General features: G+C 38.1%; 1 protein-coding gene and 1 long non-coding RNA gene across 4 annotated transcripts; one reads left to right on the top strand and one right to left on the bottom strand.

Annotated features, from left to right (window-relative positions):
- Positions 1-1,671: 1,671 nt before the first annotated feature.
- On the top strand, positions 1,672-21,369 carry LOC117303091 (serine/threonine-protein kinase STY46-like). Of its 3 annotated transcripts, none has more exons than XM_033787168.1 (3): positions 1,672-1,988; positions 17,736-18,470; positions 19,010-21,369. In XM_033787168.1, the coding sequence occupies exons 2-3, from the start codon at positions 17,757-17,759 to the stop codon at positions 20,018-20,020; spliced, it is 1,725 nt and encodes a 574-aa protein (XP_033643059.1). In that variant the 5' UTR covers positions 1,672-1,988; positions 17,736-17,756; the 3' UTR covers positions 20,021-21,369. The 3 variants fall into 3 exon arrangements, with proteins under 3 accessions (XP_033643059.1, XP_033643060.1, XP_033643061.1); XM_033787169.1 differs by lacking the exon at positions 1,672-1,988 and adding an exon at positions 13,503-13,583; XM_033787170.1 differs by lacking the exon at positions 1,672-1,988 and adding an exon at positions 14,384-14,462.
- LOC117303092 lies at positions 6,290-8,278 on the bottom strand. Its single transcript, XR_004520488.1, has 3 exons — positions 7,946-8,278; positions 6,978-7,067; positions 6,290-6,520 (listed from the first exon to the last, which is right to left on the bottom strand). It is a non-coding gene; the product is annotated as an uncharacterized LOC117303092 (long non-coding RNA).
- Positions 21,370-22,554: the final 1,185 nt, after the last annotated feature.

Genomic DNA, 22,554 nt, shown 5'->3' with positions numbered 1-22,554 from the left:
TCATTATGGTTAAAACAAAGGAAATGTTGTCTGAGCAATATCTCAAGAAGTATGGCCTACTTGTCATATCAACTCGAAACTTGGTTTGTGGATTAGTCTTTGCTTGTGGATTGGTCTTGGGATCCCAAAGAAGCCTAATGCTTTTGGATCCTAGGCCAAACTTTTAGGTCATTATGACTAAAACAAAAGAATTGTTGTTTTAGCAATATCTCGAGAAGTACTTGTCATGGTCATATCAACTATAAACAGGTTTGTGGATTGGTCTATGTTTTTGGATTGGTCCTGGGATCCCCCGCCAACCCCCCCCCCCCCCCCCCCCCCCCCCCCAGAGGTCTGTCGATGTTGGACTATAGGCAAAAAATGGTAGTTGTGTCTAAAACAAAGGAATGTTGTCTGAGCAATATCTCGAGCAGTACTTGTCATATCAACTCCGAACTTGGTTTGTGGATTGGTCTTTGTTTTAGTGATTGGTCTTTGGACACCCCCCCCCCACCCCCAGAGGTCTGTCGATGTTGGACTATAGCCAAAAAAGGGTAATTATGGCTAAAACAAAGCCAAAGGAATGTTGTCCGAGAAGTACTTGTCATATCAACTCAAAACTTGGTTTATGGACTGGTTTGGTGATCCCCAAGAAGCCTATTGCTTTTGCACCCTAGGCCAAATGTCAAGGTTATTACGGCTACAACAAAAGAAATGTTGCCTTCCCACCGTACTACCCCTCTGCCTCCCCTCACCCCTCCTCACCTTCTCATATCCTCCCCATTTCATCTTTTCCAGCCTTCTACCCAACACACTTCGACAATTACAAATAGTGTGGGTTTTGGCGTATGAGTGTTTTCACCCATTGGTCTTCCTCACCTATGGCAGAGTATCCCCAGCATGACATTGCACAACACTGGCTAAGATTAATGTGAAAAACCCATTACTGTTCTACATGTATAATGTCAAGAAACGGTGTTTTAAACACGACTTTTCTTGTTTTACACTGATTTGTAGATATTGTTGAGTGGCTTTAAATCAGTTTAAATTGGTGAATGGTTTTAAACAGTTTGAATTAAGGTACAACAGAAAAATAATAGTTACGGAAGTCATCATAACAAAAGCTTTCACAATTAACATGAAACATATGTAAAAGAAAGTTAACACAAGTTCAGTTTCTATATAGGGTTGTGGTTTGTTTGAAACAAAACATAACTATTGATATAATATGCGACTTTGAATACTTCTCTACATAGTGTTGAAGTTTGTAAATAGTGGCGAGACAATGTATAATGTGATAACACTTAAAACGAACTCTGTTCCCTATTTTCAAGATCGAGAATAAATCATTTTAAATAATTGCAAAGGCTATATTCTCCTCTCTTCAAGACAGTTTTAGTTTTTTACTCCAATAACATACTGGTGTCACAAATAAATCAATAAAACTTGATAATTGTACACAATATGCAGTTTTATATGTACGATTTTAGATAACTGTGAACCCAACTCATACAATTTAACTTGTTATGATAACTGCACTGTTTAATGTTTATTAGCGGTGACATTCTAGTTTCCGGGTTCACATTGAATTCAGAGCGACCGTGTGAAACAGGCAGTTTCTCATACGGGGATTTCCCAATAAAAAAAACACCATTGTACAGTCACGAAATAATACTTTAAATGCCTTATACAATGAAAGTTAACCAAAACGGCTGCAAATTTGGTGCACAGCATTATTCGTTCACTTTACAAAAAAAAAAAAAAAAAAAAACACCTGTCACGTGCACGTTTGTCCTCTGTAACGAATTCGGTATAAATAGTTCATGTGTCTGTGGTGTAAGCAGTATGCTACATGCAAGTACATACAAGCACAGGCCACCAGTAGTGAGGCTGCATGTGTGTCTTATGGTTTATGAATGTTAATTTCAACTGTTTGGCAATCAACGAACTCTGACATCGTTGTGGGCGGTGAACATTTCCAAGAAACTTTCAAGTCTGGAGCCTTCTAGGTGAGTTGTGTTAATTTATTCAACATTCATTTGTAAAAAAAAAAACAAATTTAGGAAATATTCAGTATACTTGAAAGATTTGAGAAGTTTGAGAGGCGATCATCAGTCATTGCTGTATTTGTGCATGGAGTAATTTGTGCAAAGAAAGGTCGAAAGAATAGTCGAGGCCCAGAGTGGAAAATTGGGAGATGTGGGGGTTGAGGAACTCTTCATTTAATGACGTCAGCGTAAATAGCATAATATTGGTGACATCATGACCTACATATTAATAATAAACAATAATGGCCAGCAGAGAGCAATGGTCAGTACACTTGGGGATCTGTGGTCGTGTCCATAGAGCATGGAGGACCAAACCTACATAACCGTCCATAAACGTACCGGTAACCCATATTTATGAATCTGTTAATACTCCAGAGGAGTTTAATTTGTATGAAAAGTGTTATTCTGCTATTAAAAAACTTTGGTTTATTTAGAAGGACTGAGTAATTAAGGGGTGGTAGGGCTTAATTATGTATTGTTATTAGTTGTTAACATATTATTATTATTGTTATTTTTATCATTATTATAAATATATATATATATATTTTTTTTGGGGGGGGCAAATGAAATAAATTATACATCGGCGCAAAAAACGCAGGGGAGTGTTGGAATTGTTATAAATTGAAGGCTCATGAAATGTTATCAACAAGTACACGCATCTAACAGTAGCAAAGTACCGAGTATTTTATATAACAACACCAAAATGAAATGCATGCCCCAACTAGCAACAAAATAATGTGTGATTCGATTATCTTAATTTGATTAAATCACTTTCAAAAAATTCAACTTATGAATGTTCAAACCTATTCCCGGCCGAAATTCGCCGGGAAACCAATACAAGGTGTGTTTTTGTTCAACAGAGTAATCATGTGCGAAAATAACTTGTCGGAACATAGGGGTGTCGGAACATAGGGGTGTCGAAATATAGGGGTGTCTGAACATAGGGGTGTCGGAACATAAGGGTTCGGAATATAGGGGTGTCTGAATATAGGGGTGTCGGAACATAGGGGTGTCGGAATATAGGCTGAGTTATCGGAACATAAGGGAGTCGGATGGAATATAGGTGTGTAACCCGTTTTGGGACCGTGCCAGCACTATACGTAATACTAATGGGACAGTACGAAATGTGTCGGTGAAAACTCAATGTCAAAATTGTTATTATGCCTTTTAGTGACCACAACGTTTTATAGTCCTGGGTGCAATTACATCAAATATTTAAATATATCGGCGGTGGTCCATTAAAAAAAGGTTCACATTAAATTAAATTTAACTTGTTTTAATTGTTATTTAATTACCATTTAATTTGTAACATTTTGTGAATAAGTTGTTGAGATTGATGACCCCCAAATCATGCTACATGGAGTTAGAAAAAATGGACGAGCGCGAAACCGAACCCCTCTCAATTCATGTAGGTACAACAGAAACAAATATTATTAATTATAACACCCCTTACCAATATTCTGCTTTTTCATTGGTTTAGAGCGCGTCACATGATATGTCTTAGTTTTACTAGACGACGGCCGTGTGATAGTGCATCGGTTTGCCGTGTGATAGTGCATCGGTTTGCCATGCGCTAGTCCGAAGACTATCACACGGCATGCAGAACCCAGACGTCCGTTGCGTATACGAGGATGATAGATTAATAGTCTGTAACAATTTCGGATTACATGACACAACATGCAGCACAGTAAAAGTTTTCGAAATCTGTATTCGCATCGTCCGTGGATTGTAGCATTCAGGTCTGTAACTTAATAGTACAGTATTTAGAAATGTTTGGGTGTTATAAAACAAATATTGACTGCTTTTACTCGTGCAATGGTTAAAACTATGACTACCTCGGTGATCCCCGGAGCGTTCTATTAAAGTAGAACGCTCCGGGGATCACCTCGGTTTAACACTTTAAACTCTGTTCCCTCCTCTGTTTTCAAGATCGTGAATATACCATAATAACGGCAAAAGCTATTCTCTAGTCTCTTCAAGACATTTTTTACTCCAATAACATACTGGTGTCACAAATAAATCAATTTATCACGATAATCATATATGCAGTTTTATATTTAAGATTTATAAACTGAGAACCAAACTCATACAATTTAACTTTTTCAAGATAAATGCACTGTTTAATGTTTAGCTTTGACATTCTAATTTCCGGGTTCACATTGGATTCAGGACGGCCGTGTTTAACAGGCAGTTTCTCATACTGGGATTTCCCAACGAAAAAAAACATTGTCACGCAAAAAAGATCACTTTGAACTTTTTAAATGCCTTATACAATGAAAGTGAACCAAAACGGCTGCAAATTTGGCACACAGCATTATTTGTTCACTTTACAAATCATATTTTAAAGCTTCATTGGAAGAGGACGTGAAAAACTGGCCGATAACAATTTCCTTGCAAAGAAAACATTTGGAACCATTCTTGTTTATAAAAGGTGAATAATGCCCCTGTGGCTTCGCAACTCGCGTGGGGCACTGTGTGTTCTCCCGTTCCAGTCGCTCACTCGCTTGGGACCGCGGTTCTACGAAGCTGTCCAAGCAACAAGGGCCTTGAGAAAAGGCTAACCCAACACATGAACGCTTGTGTCAGTTTATCTATACTATTAAAAGCGTAACCCGCTCCATCTTCGATTGAAATTAGAAGGTCCAGTGGCATGGCATCCTTGCCGAATTCAACAACATCGTTGTGGAATTCAACACGATTGTGTCGTTTTAAACGTCGCTTTGCAAGTCTACAAAACCCTGACCCGAACTCCCACTTACGAGTTGTCTGATTGGAGGAAGTTTGGGCGGCGACCGTGTGTCAACCACTGGTCGATGTTGTTATCAGACTTCCTACACTGTTAGAACTTTGGGCAAAAAATTGCCCAACTTATTGCCCAACGTTGGTACAATAGTCAGCTTCAACATCTATTGGGCAATTATAGCCCAACGGTCGTTGGTCAATGTCATTGCTTAATGATTGAGCAAACGACCTACACACAAGTTGGGAATTTACTTCTGCCCAACCTTTGGTTTGTTTAGTATGTCCAAGGGTTGGTAATAATAAGTCTCCCAATTCTTGGGTAGTAACAGTTACACACACGTTGTATAACCATGTTTCCTCATATATTGGTCAACCTTTTAGAATAACTGCTTAGTAGTTGGAATATGACTATGCAATAGATGGGCAACCGTGTATCATGATAATGACCACTTGGTGGTAAATTTCCGTTGGTTTTTGTAAATTGTTGGGCACAAATCCATTACTAAAGCTCAGTTGTTGAGACTAGATTGAACCAAGTTATTCATCCAACAGTTGAGTAATTAGCACAAACATTAATGAAAGACTTCAGAAAGTACTTCTTTGCTTTTCCTTTTTTATTTGTGAACATCAAACAAGCAATGAAACAAAGTTTTTGCACAAATAAATACAAACATAGGCTATATTACTCATAAAACCGTTAAAGCTGCTGACTTAAACACCCCATCCCCCAGAAAAAAATCAACGGAAAAAGCCTGTTTGTTTCAAACTAAAACAATTTTTTTGAATCTGCTTCTTTTACTCTCCGACTACAATATGACTGCCTAAGGATCAACTTGTTAGGTAGCCTTATATACTTGTAAATGGGTTCAGCAGACATTGCTGCAGTGACTTTCAAAACAATGAGAGGTATTGTGTAAAGCAAAGTACTTCAATTTGATGACACTTGCATGACAAGTCAGACAGGTCGGACGTTACTGGGATGTACACTTTCAAAATGTAATATATTTACTCATAACATTGTTTCATACCAAAGTTAAGAATCTGCTTCTCTTACACACCATCTATAATAAGACTCCCTAAGGATCAACTTGTTGGGTAGCCTTACATAATTTTAAATGGGTTTATAGCAGATATTGCTGCAGTGACTTTCAAAACAAAGATTATTTTGTAAAGCAAAGTACTTTCTAAACAAAATACAAACAAGAGTTGTAATTTTTTTGACAGGGACTTACACTTTTAAATTGTATTATGTTTACTAATGAAACCTTTAAAGCTGCTAACTTATACACATACCCCCCCCCCAAAAAAAAAAAAAAAAACAACAACAACAACAACAACATGTTTTTTCAAAACAAAGTTTTATAATGTGATTCTCTCACACACCGACTACAATAATTATAACTTGTTAGGTAGCCTTTTAACTTTTTCGATGGGTGCAGTATTACTGCAGTGACTTCCAGCACGTTTTAATGTGCAAGATAAGCCATTAGACCTCTCAGTGTGACGGTTTCTCTCTATTGCACACCTTGCTGGCTGAACACACACGTTTCAAAAAAAGTCCATACCCCTGGCACTGAACTTGGTATTTGCAGTCCAGCACATAGTGTGCCTTGTAGTACACATCTACTGCTTTCATGACTGATGTTTGTGGAAAAGCATTTGACTCCAGATCAGCGCTGCCTAATGATAGCACAAAGGGCTGGGGATGAAGCGTTGTGTCTATCCTTCAGGTAGTGTGGCATTATGATATCCTGTGGCATAAAAAGAATAATTAATAAAACTTGTTAATGTCCTAATACTCAGTTCTTAAGATATAGCGCCTAATATAACATTCAAATGTCAAGTAAGTGATCATTATTATTTTATTTAACAAGAGGATATACAGAGTTATTTTTTTGAGTTATGAGAGCTGTTTAAAGCGCCTTGTTAGGGTTTACAAGGTGACGGCACAATCTGAAGACAACCACGCACGAACACCAGGACAGATCCGTATACTGAGAAGAGTAACAGTAATTTACTAGAGACATGTGTGTTACTATTATTTTGTGTTGGGTTTGTAAGAATTGTAATTATTTCTGAAAACAAATGATTCATGAAATTGGGTTTTCAAAACATACTGGAGTCATTTAAATAAAACAAATTCAGATAACAGTGACAAATAGAAGACCAAAGCAAGGCTGCTCGTTTTCAGAGAAATTCATCACTTACCCGTTTAGTGTCGATGGATGATTTTGGGAATAAGTTGCAAATTATCTGCCTCGGTCAGCACCTTCATTGCCTGCATGTCAATCTCATTATCTGTATGAGTTGTAAACAAAAATAAATTTAATTGCAAAGCTGTTACGCATGGGCATAGCTATCCTATCTTAAAAGTAGCTGTGTGTAACTATGCACTGCTTCCAATACTCTTAAAACTAGTGTCACTTTGGTAAATTTAAGGGTCCTTTTTTTTGCTTTGATTTTTGTGTTCACTTTTTTTTCAAGAAGTGGTCATTTTGTTTCCAAATTGTCAGCATCAGGGAAAAATAGGGACATACCCCGGACCCAGGTAAAACAGTGTCACGTACCCCCACTGCTTGGTATAGGAGAACATGCGCCCACTATTTAGGGAGAATATAATTGGCGGTGCACATGTACCCAACCCTTGGGGAGATCAGGAACATGTAACCCAACTTTTTTAGATCAGTAAGCAAACAGTTGGGCAAGATAATAGCATGTACTCAACGTTTTGGAAGAACAGAACCGATTACCCATTTTCTAAGGAGAAAATACCAAATCTTTGGAGATAATTAACAAAGTTTTCCCATTCCTTGAAGAGGCCTACCAAACCCATGCTGTTTTAATTGCTACATACATTACATGTTCACCCAAGTTCATCTACATGTTTTATATCAAGGGATATTATCAATCAAAGTTAATGATAAGGGGGTTAACTAAGGACACTATTGGACGTTATATAGGCTACTACTACTACTACACAAGGGCTAGGCATGGCTCTGCGTGTGGCGTCGTGTGTGTGTTGTGTGTCGATGATGTCCCTGAAACTGCGATAACGTGCGGTAGGCCATGCATTCACAGCTCAAGCCGAGTTTTCGGACAGGCCCACACGTTCTTGATCTAAATCATAATAAGAACATGTACTTTTAAACTTTAGAGATACATTTTTCAATTCTCACCTCAGAAAACGTCCGTTAGGGAGCTAACGCCACACTCCTCCAGTAATCTCAACACTTGGTGGTCAGCCATCATCGACGTCGCATTATAACTTTCATGACTTGGTAATGAGCGCGTGTGCGCACGATAACAAAGTTCACAACAAAATGGTTAACGTCACACCCTTTCACGCCATAATGCCCATCTGCCGGGAGTGTTTCTCCAATTTCTACCCAGAAATTCGTGGTTGGATAAATCTAATAAACAATACCAATTAATTGGACAATGTTTATCCAACAATTGTTGTTTAAACTATACTCAACGTTGGTAACTTTTTTATCTTAACCAACCCTAAAGTTTACTCAATAGTTGAACAAAAATTTCCCAACAAATCACAAATGGCGTTTACCCAGCGATATTTTGCCCAGCTCTTTTAACAGTGTAGAAATGTTTATGACAGGAGACTCATTGGACAGTGTTTCGCAGATGATTCTCCGGATTGGTTCACTCATTGCCCCTTGCCCGCCCACCCGGCGTCGATCCGCCCTTTTTGGTCGGGTTACTTTCGTGTTGTGCTAAGCATGGTTCTCCGGAGTGGTTCATTCATTGCCGTGCAGGGGGTCGAAGAGCCTGGGTGACAGGACAAAACCCGAAACAAATCTCACGAATTTGCATTGAATGAATGAAGTAAACTCAGATTGATGTTTCGCAGGCGACCGACCATGTCAACCAGTGGTCGATGTTGTTACCAGACTTCCTAGATATCTTTCTGACAGGTGACTCATTTGTTGAAAAGATTAAATGGAGAATAATTTATAAAAAAGCATTGACTTCCAAACACCATGACAAGCGGACAAGGATGGGATCAAACGGAAGCTTTATAATTTTGGAAACATTGGGTAACTATAGGGCTATAGGCTGGAAGGAGCCTGTGGGAATTAATACCATTTTGGGGTTGGGGGAGGGGGCTTACACAAATAAAGTAAGCATGTAATTCGAGCCCAACCTCTCCTTACAATAAACATTCTGGTCAGTGTATTGTGAGCGGTGTGTTGTCTGGTTTTGATACAGGTCACCTGTTGCTTGGTGAAGAAGGTCGCCGTGGGATCACTTTAGGGGTGGCGACCTCGGACTTCCAATAATCTCCGGCGCTCTTCCCCCCCCCCCCCCCCCCACCACCAACAAAAAGCGTTGGTAAACAACAGTAGATAGATTTGTGGCACACCCAGCATGTTCCGAAAACTGGCTTTATTTAGTGCTGTAACAACTTAACAATATGTATTGTGGGACGTGACGCTCCATAGATCGCGATGCACAAGTAAAGGGCCCAAGATTCTAAAAATAGTAGTGTTATTGGAAATAAAGCAAACAATAAATCAAAGAAAGCAACCAATCATTCAATGTGTTTATTTTCAATAAAATTTTGCAGATATAACGTTGAACTTTTTCGCTACCATCTGTTCAACACGATTGAACCTGCGGACCGCCAACCAATGCGTTTTTTATAAGGTGTTTACTTTCTTCCCTTTCAGTCGGATAAACTCTGCGTATTGGCTGTGACTATTCAAGCCTTTTTTTGTCGGATTTATCCTATTGTTGAGGAGGATATTATACCGTTACGAGACATGACCTCATATTATCCTTTGTTATAATGTACTTCATATTTCAATCTTCAATCTTATTTCAATCTTTAGCATAGTAATTAGACCAACAAGGTAACACACAATTGAACAACTATCTTGTGGCACCCACACCCCTGTAACACTACCATTTTTGTTAAACTAATCAGCAATTTACAAATCTAAAAGAACGAAATGAAGAGACAAACACACACCCCCTAAAAAAAAAAAAAAATAAACAATACGGGCCTATACAACATTACATTCACAACTAACCTTTAACATCGATTTCAAGAAACATTCATTTTATCAATAAGTCGCTCCCTTATGGGGAATTACCAAAACTATACACCAAAACATCACCAAACAAACAAGTCGAAATAAGTATACATAAATTTAGTTTAAAGGGCATGGATAGAGAGAAACAAATGGCAAAACACTTATATAATTTTTTCTTGAGACACAAAAAAAGGACAAAAAAAAAAGAATCAAAGAAAAACAACCCAAATAATAAAAGTATAGAAATCTTATGAATGTTATATGAATCTTTAGCGCTTAACACTCTCAATCATTTTAAATACAATTCTCAGTCCAAATATACAAAGTTATTATAACCTCTGTACCTCCGAATACGTCTCTCTTAATATGTGTGCTAAGGTACGTCGTCACTCTAACCCAAAACGAGGCTGTGGGCGCAGCCACTGCAAGTAGTGGCGGATGTGCGCCATAGCCTAATTTTGGGTTAGAATTATGACGTCACGCATAAATATTAAGAGAGGCGTATAACACCCTCACCCACATTACATTTAGAAATATTTGTGTAAAGGATTTTCATCATCTAGCGGGGTGTAAACAATACAACGGAACTGTACATGGGAGTGGTCAGACCGATTACCTGTTGAGTTATCTATGGGAACCAAAACAGGGCACTAGTCGAACCCTACCTCCAAGGTCAAACCAATTCCAGGGTTATAAGAATAAATACCTGTCACATGCACGTTTGTCCTCTGTAACGAATTCGGTATAGTTCATTTGTGTCTGTGATGTTAAACAGTACGCATGTATATAATGTACAAGCACGGGCCTATGGGCGGCCAAAAGGGCCAAAAGCTAAATAAAATAAAAGCTAACAATATTTATTAAAACTAACATAAAAAGCGCAAATCAAAGAACAACTACAACTAATTAAAGATATACAATAATACCAATAATAAAACAAACGAAATTTATGTGTTGATCGTAAATACAGAGCACCAAAAGTTTAACATGAATAAATTAAAATAAAATAAAAAACAGCATTCTGTTAATTTAATCCACTAGAAAAAAATTACACTAAATTAAAAAAAAGGTTATGATAAAAAAATGTTTGTCCCTTTAAAAAAAAATACACGAAAATGTTTTTAAATAAACAATAAAAGAAAACTTCCCAAAAAATAATCCATTAGAAAAAAATCACAATAAATAATTAAAAAAATTAATATTAAAAGAAATGTTTGTCCCTTAAAAATAATTACACGAAATGTTTTTAAAATTAACAAGAAAAAAACTATCGAAAAAATAATCCATTAGAAAAAAAATAACCAAATTAAAAAAAGGTAACAATAAAAAATGTTTTTAAATAAAAAATTAAAAAATTATCCTTACAAAAAATTACACTTTATATACATATTTTTATTAATTCTTACCTAAAAACCACCAACGTAAACTAAAATTGCACAAGCTACGTTAAAACAAAAAAGCGAAACAAACATTGAGGGCGTCAAACTAAAGACAAATAATGTGTAAAGGACAAATTTTGTAAAGGACAAATTTCTAGAATCAACGAACAAAAGTTTTTACGAACTGACCATAAATGAACATAGAGGGCGCACATAATGGCGAATCGCGAGTTTCTTTTCCCAGTGGATTTTAAGGCCAAGACTTTGTCCAAGATTTTCCCATTGGCTGCAAGACAGCATCATTCATCGTATATCACTTCTCGCCGGGTCAGTGTTCCCCTATTAATAAAGCTATTATCATGTTATTAGAATAGCTCTACGGGTTGAAACATGTGATTTCATGGAGCCGTAATGGGTCGGTGTACATGTTCAATGTACAGTCCATACCTCAGCTCCATGTACAGTCCGTGCATGGTGGTGCAATAAAAACCAAAGATCGTACTATCATTGATAAAACCTGTGTTTCATGGCTGATCATGTGTGTGCTACTTGAAGAAAGAAAAGCTCTTGTAAATTCGGGAATTCTTTTTTTAAGTTTGTTTTAAGTACACAGCCTGCACTGGAGCCCCCAATTCATGGGTCTGTAATTTACTGTGCGTATCGACGCTTGTGGAAACAGGGAATAGACCCTTCCCATGAAATATGTAAATTGCTCGTAGCGTTCCAAAAAATTGGTTACGTTCCAAGCACGCAGCTACTCTTTACATTCCAAGACACATTTAGGTTCCAAGTTACAACATCAAAAGGTACGCTTTCAATCCCGAGTCGATAGGCTCACGTTTCAAGAGTTGCAGCATCACTTACGTTTCAAAACTGATCTCACAAAGGTTTAAGGACACTTTCGAATACCTCAAGATTCCCTTCCCCAAAGATTAAAAAATCTTTCACTGTGAATATTAACAGGGCCCACCAGTTTCATTTGTTTACCAAATCATACTGCTAACAAAATTTCCTCACTATCAACAAATTTAGTCGGGCACCAGCCATAAGTCCACAATTTCTTTTCATTTGGTAATCAGAGCAAACTGTATCACTGATTTGATTTTATTTTCATGTTATTCCTGATCGTAAGCCACCAGTCGGAGTAGGCCAGCTTTCAGCTGCTTGCTCAATATGGTATTATACACACCACGTACAACATTATTTTTTTACTTTTAAGTCGTCTTGCAATTGCATGGCCAGCATCTGAGACCATAGAGCAAATTATAGCTCTAATAATAGGGGAACACTGGCCCGGCGAGAAGTGATGTACGATGAAAGATGCCGTCTTGCGCTTTTTGCAGCCAATGGGAAAATCTTGGCCTATAAAAAGAAAAAAAATCGCGACTCGCCATCATGCGCGCCCTCTATGTTCATTTATGGTCAGTTAGTAAAAACTTGTGTTCATTGATTCTGAAATTTGTCCTTTAAAAAATGTGTCCTTTACAAAATTTGTCCTTTACACAATATTGTCTCTGTGCAATTTTAGTTTACGTTTGTGGTTTTTAAGTAAGAATTAATAAAAAAATATATATAAAGTGTAATTTTTTTTTAATTTTAATTTAAAACATTTCGTGTTATTATTTATCAGGGCAAACAATTTTTATTATTAATTTTTTTTTTTTTTTTTTTTGTGAATTCTTTTTCTAATGGATTATTTTTTTTTGATAGTTTTTTTTTTCTTGTTGGTTTTAAAAACATTTCGTTTAATTATTTTTAAGGGACAAACATTTCTTTTATTATTATTTATTTTTAATTTAGTGCCGTTTTTTTCAAATGGATTATTTTTTTTGATAGTTTTCTTTTATTGTTAATTTAAAATCATTTCGTGTCTTTATTTTTAAAGGGACAAACATTTTTTAATTATAACCTTTTTTAAATTTAGTGTAATATTTTTTTCTAGTGGATAATATTTGTTCATACTGTTTCAAGTTTTTATTAATTGTTCATCTTTTCCCTTTAGTCTAAATTAACAGTATGCTGTTTTTTTTTTTTTTTTTTTTTTTTTTTTTTTTTTTATTCATTTTACACTTTTGGTGCTCTGTATTTACGATCAACACATAAATTTCGTTTGTTTTATTATTGGTATTATTGTTTATCTTTTATTAATTGTAATTGTTCTTTGGTTTTCGTTTTTTATGTTAGTTTTCAAAAATATAGTTAGTTAGTTTTTATTTTATTTAGCTTTTGGCCCTTTTGGCCGCCCATACGGGCAGTATACATCAGTATACTAGAGTGAGGCTGTGTTTCTTATGAATGTTAATTTCAACTGTTCGACAATTCACCAGCTCTGACATCATTGTGGTGATCATTTTCAAGAAACTTTCAAGTCTGGAGCCTTCTAAGTGAGTTATGTTAATTTACTTACCATTTATTTGTAACAATTTGGGGGGAAATATTCAGTACACTTGACAGATTTTAGAAGTTTGAGAGGCTATAAGCCACTTGCTCTATTTGTGCATAGGGTGGTTTGTTCTCTCCTGGCTCTATGATTTGTGCAAGGGGATGTCGTAGGAGTAGCCAAGCCCAAGAGTGGAAAGTAGGGGACCAAACCTACATGTCTAGCACATCCCCTGTACTTTGTATTGCCAAAAGTAAACTTGTTGTTATATAATTTAAGACAAGATCTGTGTTTTCTTCAGGAGTCGTTGCTCACGGTCTTATCTTTTAACCAGATACAGTTCTTCAGTCCTAACTTGATAGTGGCCAATACTATACTGGTGAGACTGATGTCCCAACAACAGTTGGGATTTTCCAACAATTTGGGACATGGTAAGGTTTGTTGGAGAAGCAAAATTGATGTTACAAAATTCTGTTCAGTGGCTATTTGTCCTAACAGGAATGGGATAAGTAGCCTGGCACTGCAGTCCAGCTTCTGTTTAGAGAACGCGTATGCAAAATAAAACTGGTTTTGAAATCAATGTCTCGGTACCGACCGCCATTACGAATCTGTTTTTTCATTGTATTAGTGAGTATTACTACTGAGTAATAATTTGTTTAATATAATGCAAGTGATTCTTCGTGAAAATTGTTGTGCACGATGGAGGTCCAGTTTGTGTGCTGTGTGTGTGTACACGTAGGCCTACTACTCCTTTGGCACCGTGCCAGCGCTATACGTAATAGAAATGGGTAAAATACGAAATGTGTGGAGGTCTTGTTTGATGCCTTTTAGTGACCACAAAGTTTTATAGCTTGAGACTTTGCAGTTGCGTTGATATAAAAAGGTAAGTAACCGTTTTGTACGAGGCTAAGGCTAAAAGTAGTGACATTTTGGCATACCCGCCAGCCGGAAATCGTCGGTCGTCGAATAGTGGACGTCGTAAGCCTACATGTAAAAAAACGTTGTTGCTGCGGTTCAATGAAAAAGGAAATGCACAAAATTGCATTCATCGTCTGTCCCCATTTAATGTAATGTTGTCATTCAACAGAAAAGTCGTGGTAGGGCCTATATTCCTACAGAAAGTTCAAATTAATAAAATCGGTTTCTCGCGGGTGCAATTACCTCAAATATTTAAATGTATCGGCGGTGGTCCATTAAAAAAAGGTTCACATTAAATCAAATTTAACTTGTTTTAATTGTTATTTTGTAAAATTATAAAGTTGTTGAGATTGATGACCCCCAAATCATGCTACATGTAGTTAAAGAAAATGGACGAGTGCGAGACCGACCCCACTCAATTCATGTTGTACATGCTGAAAATGCTATAAGACCAAACATTTGCGTACCTTACTGTTTATTCACAGAAAGGCACTGTCACTTTTATTCAGAATCAGCAGGAATCCAGCCGAAGCAGCCGGTATGACGAATTTTTATAATTAAATAACGTGTGAAAAAACAAAAACTGTTCTACATGTGTCAAATGTCAAGAAACCGAATGGCTTGCAGGGCAGTTGTGTTTATAAACATGACTTTTCTTGTTATACACCGATTTGTAAATATTGTTGAGTGGCTTTAAATCAGTTCAAAGTGGTGAATGTTTTTAAATAGTTTGAGTTAAAGGTATAACAGAAAATAAAAATATTATTTACTATTGTAACAATTAACGTGAAACATAAATGTAAAAGAAACAAAGGTTCAGTTTCTATATGGTTGTGGTATATGCGACTTTGAATACTTCTCTGCATAGTAAAGAGGTTATGTAAATATAATGACAGGACAATGTATAATGTGACAACACTTAAAACGAACTCTGTTCCCTCCTCTATTTTCAAGATCGTGAATAAATCATAATAAAGGCAACAGCTATTCTCTAGTCTCTTCAAGACACTTTTATTTTTTACTCCAATAACATATACTGGTGTCACAAATAAATAAATAAAAGTTATCACGATAATTATACACAACAGCAGTTTTACATTTCAGATTTTAGATAACTGAGAACCAAGCTCATACAATTTAACTTGTTATGATAACTGCACTGTTTAATGTTTAGTTGACATTCTAGTTTCCGGGTTCACATTGGATTCAGGACGACCGTGTGAAACAGGCAGTTTCTCATACTGGGATTTACCAAAGAAAAAACCATTGTCACGCAATGAACCATATCGGCTGCAAATTTGGCGCACAGCATTATTCGTTCACTTTACAAATAACATTTACAAATAATATTTAACTCGAGGTCTTGTTTGATGCCTTTTAGTGACCACAAAGTTTTATAGCTTGAGACTTTCGACTGCGTTGATATAAAAAGGTAAGTAACCGTTTTGTACGAGGTTAAGGCTAAAAGTAGTGACATTTTGGCATACCCGCCAGCCGGAAATCGTCGGTCGTCGAATAGTGGACGTCGTAAGCCTACATGTAAAAACGTTGTTGCCGCGGTTTCATGAAAAACGAAATGCACAAAATTGCATTCATCGTCTGTCCCCATTTAATGTAATGTTGTCATTCCACAGAAAAATCGCGGTAGGGCCTATACTCCTATAGAAAGTTCAAATTAAGTAAATCAGTTTCTCGCGGATGCAATTTCATCAAATATGTTTTTAATATATCGGCGGTGATCCATTTTAAAATGGTTCACATTTAAATCAATTTGAACTTGTTTTAATTGCAATTTAATTGTCATTAAATTTTTAACATTTTGAAATAAGTTTGATGACCCCCAAATCATGCTACATGGAGTTTTAGAGAAAATGAACGAGTGCGAGACCGACCCCCACTCAATTCATGTTGTACATGCTGAAAATGCTATAAGACCAAACATTTGCGTACCCTACTGGGCCGATTTCATGGCTCTGCTTACCGTACGCACAAAATCGGCGCTTACGGAAGCAGGGAATTATCTGCTTACAGCAAGCGTATTTCACGGGTTAGCGGCGGACTTTGGCTTTTGCGCGTGCGTACAAGGCTAGCAAAGAAATTTGGCGCCTGCACGTAAGCGGGGAATTGTGACCGTAAGCGACCGAATCAGCCGGTATAACGAATTTTCATAATTCGTGACGCCTTCGACATTCGGGAGGGAATTTCATCTCGAGGGCAGTCAGAACGCTCCGAATGGCCTCTGATAAATATGGTTGCAACGTCCAAGAATTGAAATAGAATGCAGCGAAAATACTAAGAATGTACAGCGAATGGTCCCCGAGAAATTACTATAGATTGGATGCCCAAAATACCAACCTAGGCAGTGGACACTATTAGTAATTACTCAACATAGTTATTAGCATAAACTTTACTTGGTAATGAGTATTGGGGAGGTTGAAGGTATAAAACATTGTGAGAAACGGCTCTCTCTGAAGTGACCTATAGTTTTCAAGAAAGAAGTATTCTCGAAATCAACCATCTAATAAAGGGTGTTTTTTCTTTCATTATTATCTCGCAACTTCGACAACCGATTGAGGTCAAATTTTCATAGGTTTGTTATTTTATGTAATGTTGAGATACACCAAATAAGAAGACTCGTCTTTGACAATTACCTATAGTGTCCACTTTCTTTTAGCAGATGTTATTGTCGTGATGGCAAATGTTGTTAACAAGTGATCAGATCTCCAGCTTTTGGTCAAAATGGTGACTGCTCTATATTCTGACATCCCTATGTTCCGACACCCCTATGTTCCGACACCCCAACGTCCAACACCCCTATGTTCCAACACCCCTATGTTCCGACAACTCAACCTATATGTTCCGACACCCATATGTTCCGACACCCCTATATTTTTAAGAAAAACGGTACGACTTGCATTCCTGACTGCAATTTAATCCATAAACGTACCGGTAACCTACTTTTATGTGGCCCCACCTCCCGTCGTCTTGAAAAAGCTCGCTATCAACATGGGCTGAGATGAGGAGGATGGTTCAAAAGAGGGCGCTGTCAGAAGAAGTTTGTACACAGTTTGGCATTATGGGGGGGGGGGGCACCCCAAATATCACGGGGGACAGAATCACTGTAAACACATGGCAAGAAAACGGGCGCCACTTGATGCGTTAGCCACCAACCGAAAGAACAGGATCTATGTGTGCGGTAATACAATATTGCTTTGTTCTGTATTCAAATTTAACTCAGATTCGACTTGAAAACACAACCATGCCACGAGGTACGACCTATGTTGACAATGCCCAGAACAGAAGTCTTGGACGCGTTGGTGCCGCCATGGGGTCTGCGCCAGTCTCCAGGTCATCTGGTGGTGGTGGTGGTGGTGGTGGTGGTGGTGGAGCGTCAAGTTCCTCTAGCAGCCACAGTACCTACGTAGACAACTCCTACAACCGAAGCCATGGTCGAGTTGGTGCTCCAATGGGCTCAATGCCCGTGTCTCGATCTTCTGGTGGTGCTTCGAGCGTTCCGAGCCAAGGAACCTACGTCGACAACGCCTACAACCGAAGCCATGGTCGAGTTGGTGCTCCAAAGGGCTCAATGCCCGTGTCTCGATCTTCAGGTGCTTCAAGTGTTGGCGCCGCCTTGGGGTCAATGTCTATATCTGAGAAAGGTCAAGGGTCGACAGCATCCAGTTGTACGTCGGAGGAAACGAAGGTGTACAAGGATAACCCCCTCAACAGGAAACTCGATCGTGTTGGAAAGCCTCTTTGGTCCGAACCGCATCACCGACAAAAGCCAACTGGAGACCGCGTCTTTAAGGACAACGCCGCGAATCGAAAGCTTGGCAGAGTCGGCAAAAAGATCCCAAAGAGAAACTCCCGCGGAAAGGAGAAGAGTACTGGTCAGCCAGCGTCCAAGGAGAAGAGTACTGGTCTGCCAGCAGATTACATGAAATATTTACTCTCCGTACTCCTTTTCGATGATGTAAGTAAAATGGCGTGCACTCTGTGTCAGTTACCTGTATTAACAATAACAATTATTTCATGTACTTTCCAAACTAAGGGGCCGTGACAAAAAGCCTGTCACTTTTGGCACTTACCAAACTTGGCACCCTAAACAACTACTGGTGTTTGAGTGTTTGAGTGTGTGCCGTGTTTCATGTGCTGTGCGTGCAAAGGAAGTTTGCTTGTGTCGAGTTTGCTAGGCGTCGAAGTGACGGTTCTGTAACACGCTTTAAGCTTTGATTCACTTACATCACTATGGGCGACAAAGAGGTTAAATTACAAATAATAATCAGTTAATCATAAACATAGCGCCTTGGCCACCAGGTTCATAGCGCTTACAACAAACTTGTTCCATGGGTCTATTGAACACTACAAATTAATGCGCAAATCCTATGAACACAATTAAATTCATGATACTTTATTATTCTTTGTATTAAATTGTGCCTACTTGTTTTCGTTTTTCCCCTTTTTCATCCACTTTTAACTAAGTTTACACTTTGTGACGTTTTGCTTTGACAGGAACCAGACGATTATGATTTTGGACCGTGGGTCTCGGACCGAGAGAAAGAATACATGACGGAGACAGTTTTCAATAATATCACGCGTCAGGAAGAGGAAGCAAAATGGCAGGAGTCAAACCAAGGCAAACGAGCTCAAACCGATGTCAGAGTCTTCAAATATGATGGCCAAGTTATACCCTTCGAAGAGATTAATCTGGGAAAGAAGATCGGATATGGAGGCTTTGGAGACGTCCACTTTGCCAAGTGGGCTGGTAGTGTAGTTGCTGTCAAGAAACTCCGTGTGCAACGCGTGTCTCAAAAACGCCTGAGACAGTTCCAGGACGAGGTTAAAGTCCTCTGTAAGTTAGATCATCCCCACATTGTGAAGTTTCTGGGTGCTTGTATTGTCACACCAAACCTGGCTATTGTGATTGAGTATATGCAGAACAGTCTCTATGACGCACTCCATGTTGAAGATGTTGACTACTCCGATGCTGAGCAGTACCAGATAATCGCAGGCATGTCAGATGGTTTGGATTATCTGCATCAGAAAGAAGTGGCACATTGTGACATCAAGTCCACCAATATACTGCTCGATATCCCTGAAGATGGTGTGGTTGCAAAGATCTCCGACTTTGGTCTCAGCATGATGAAGAATGAAGCAGAGACATCGCAGTCTGTTGCGAAGGTTGTTCAGGGCGTTGGCACACCGAAATACTCCGCTCCTGAGGTCTTGGCCGGGGATAAGTTAGACCTAGTCGCCATGTGTAAGGCCGATGTCTACTCCATGGCTGTGGTGGCTTGGGAAGTCATCTGTCATGAGGAGCCTTTCTTTGGGTTGAATACACGCCAGATTGAGCGTCGTGTGATGGGTGTTGAAGACCAAGTGGAGTTGAAGATTCCAAGTGACATCAATATTTCAGGAGGTTTGCTGAGTCTGCTCAATGAGTGCTGGAACAGAAATGCCAACAAGCGACCATCAGCAAGAGATTTCAAGAAACGTGTAGGCAAGTGTGGAGGAATCAAATAAAGTGATGGTAAAGGTTAATTAATTCACTTGATGACAACGCTGATAACGGTGATTTGAGGTTTAGTTGGCAGCATGGTGGTTGGTACTATTTCCTTAAAGGGACACACCGGCAGCATGGTGGTTGGTACTATTTCCTTATTAAGGGACACACCGCCTCACCATTTACATAGTTTAGTGTATGGTGTATAATCTTAGCTAAAATGTGTGGAGATGGTTGTTGTAAAACAATGAGTAGCCCAAAATGGCCCAACGAAGCCGGTGTGTGCCTTAAATCACTTAATAAACAAACGGTGCCTGCCCCTAGATATTGTCAAGGACCTACTTACATATAAACGTCCATGCACATTATAAAGCGTCTACTTGTTCAAAAACCCCAGCACAAAACGGTTTTTGTTTTCACACGATCGTCAAATCCATCCACGTTTAGTGAGATGACAGCGGGTACCAGCTGGATCTCTGGCCGCTGTTTTCGCGAACGGACACCAACCCGGAGAACTATGAGGAAAGATTCATGTATTATTCATTTCTGAGATATAAATGCTTTTATTGAACGCTAAATTAAGGGAGGCATTTTAGACGAAATAATTTCGCACGTTGCTTTAATACTATCATTACCATCTTTAGAACTTAGAAACCTTCGGATAGAACTTTTACATTTCACCAAAGTATGACCCCACCTTCAATTTGTTTGATACTGATGTAATTAAGTTGTATCTGTAAATATAATTGAGTCACCTAATACGAGCTTCAAGAACTCCAACCCTGCAAAACCTAATTTCACAGAGCTGCTTTTCAACAAAACACTTAATCATAATACTCAGGCACGGCATAATATCCCTACCTTGATAGCACCCCGTTTATACCCCGTCACACAGCACTACGACCTTACGAAGATTTTGCCAATCACCACGACCTCAAATAATTATCAAGTCGGGGTATGATTGCCGTCAAAATCCAGCAATTTGGCAAATTGAAGACTCGATCCCCGCCCAACTTTACTGCTACGATTACTGACGATTACACCAAGACCCATGCCGACATGCAACTGTACTCTGATGAACACAATAAGCATGTTTCTTGTGTTTGTAGCAGCCCCATGAAATTGGTAAAGTAGGCATAAAGTATTGTCTTAATAATAACTTGTTTGTTGGTTGGGGTGTTTGGGTGTTTGTTTTGTTGTCATTTGTATATAACAAAAGTTAATAATGGATTTATGAAAAGACACCAAAATCAAGGGGGAAAACTGAAATACAATTTCGGGTTAGGCCTATCTTGGGCCCAGTTTCATACAGCTGCCTGAAGGCACTTAATGGACACCTTTGGGAATTGTCAAAGTCCAGTCTTCTCACTTGGTGTATCTCAACATCAAACTTATTTCCAACCATATGCACTTATATTCAAAGACCAACTTGAACGGTCCAAGGCAACGTGTTCCTTTAAGCAACTGTATTACACTGGGCCTGTTTCGGTGGAGTACACGAGGTAGCTCGTTAATGATGCAAGATGGATTGCAAATGGAACAAACATGATTTCTTTATTCGTTTATTCGTTTTGTTCACTTCACAAAAGATGTTGAATTGTATTTTGATGAGAAATTTAAAAATATTGTACTCGTTGGTTAGTCGAGGGGTGAGCCCCAACAGGGTGTGACGGCCATCTTCAAGTCAGTTAATCATTGTGTTATGATGTTATTGTTCGAAGTGAATACAATGTAGTTGTTTTATGTAAAAGTGTATGCAGAGTTTTCTCATAATCGATAAATAAATAAACAAATAAATAAATAGGCCTAGTTCATTAATTAGACGATGGCCACGTAGTTTTTAATGTAAACTATATTCATCTTATCCTAGTTCGACACCAAGGTCGTTTTCAATTTAAAGCCTTTGTTTTTAAATTGTTTTATAATTTTATATATTGATTACATTTGTAGTTTATTATAGTATACACTATAACCACATCTCTTTAAAAAAAAAGTGCAGCTACTTTTTAAAACATGTTTTATTGAATGCTTAAACTTGTTTAGTTATTAAAGATTGTCTGTATTCATTTTAAAGACAATAACAGGACTGATTTGATTGTGTTCAACCTGAAATTGACCCTCCGGTTATGCTGAAGATTGCCGTAACGGTATTAACCAAAATGCATAGAGGAACGAATAATAGTTTCCCTAAAGACTCTGTACACTATTGGTAATTGTCAACGACCAGTCTTCTCACTTGCTGTATCTCAACATATCCATAAAATAACAAACCTGTGCAAATTTGAGCTCAATCTTGGTCGTCGAAGTTGCGAGATAATAATTGAAGAAAAAACACCCTAGTCACACGAAGTTGTGTGCTTTAAGCTTGAACAATGTTTAATACTATCAACAGCTCTCCATTGCTCATTACCAAAAGCTTTAAGGTTTTATGCTCAAAATTATTTTGAGTAATTACGAATAGTGTCCAGTGAAATTAAACACAAAAAGTAGAAGCGCAAAACATTATGCTTACCATAATTCGGTAGCCAACCCAACTACATATCCATATATATAA

Source organism: Asterias rubens, chromosome 19, assembly GCF_902459465.1.
Source record: "Asterias rubens chromosome 19, eAstRub1.3, whole genome shotgun sequence".
Classification (NCBI taxonomy): Eukaryota; Metazoa; Echinodermata; class Asteroidea; order Forcipulatida; family Asteriidae; genus Asterias; species Asterias rubens.
This window is presented reverse-complemented; position numbering and strand designations above follow the sequence as displayed.

Excerpts from the sequence above, each read along its gene's own strand:
- LOC117303091 (XM_033787168.1), top strand. The coding sequence starts at position 17,757 with ATGCCACGAGGTACGACCTATGTTGACAATGCCCAGAACAGAAGTCTT. Across the intron at positions 18,471-19,009 it reads CCGTACTCCTTTTCGATGAT|GAACCAGACGATTATGATTT; the intron begins GTAAGTAAAATG and ends TTGCTTTGACAG.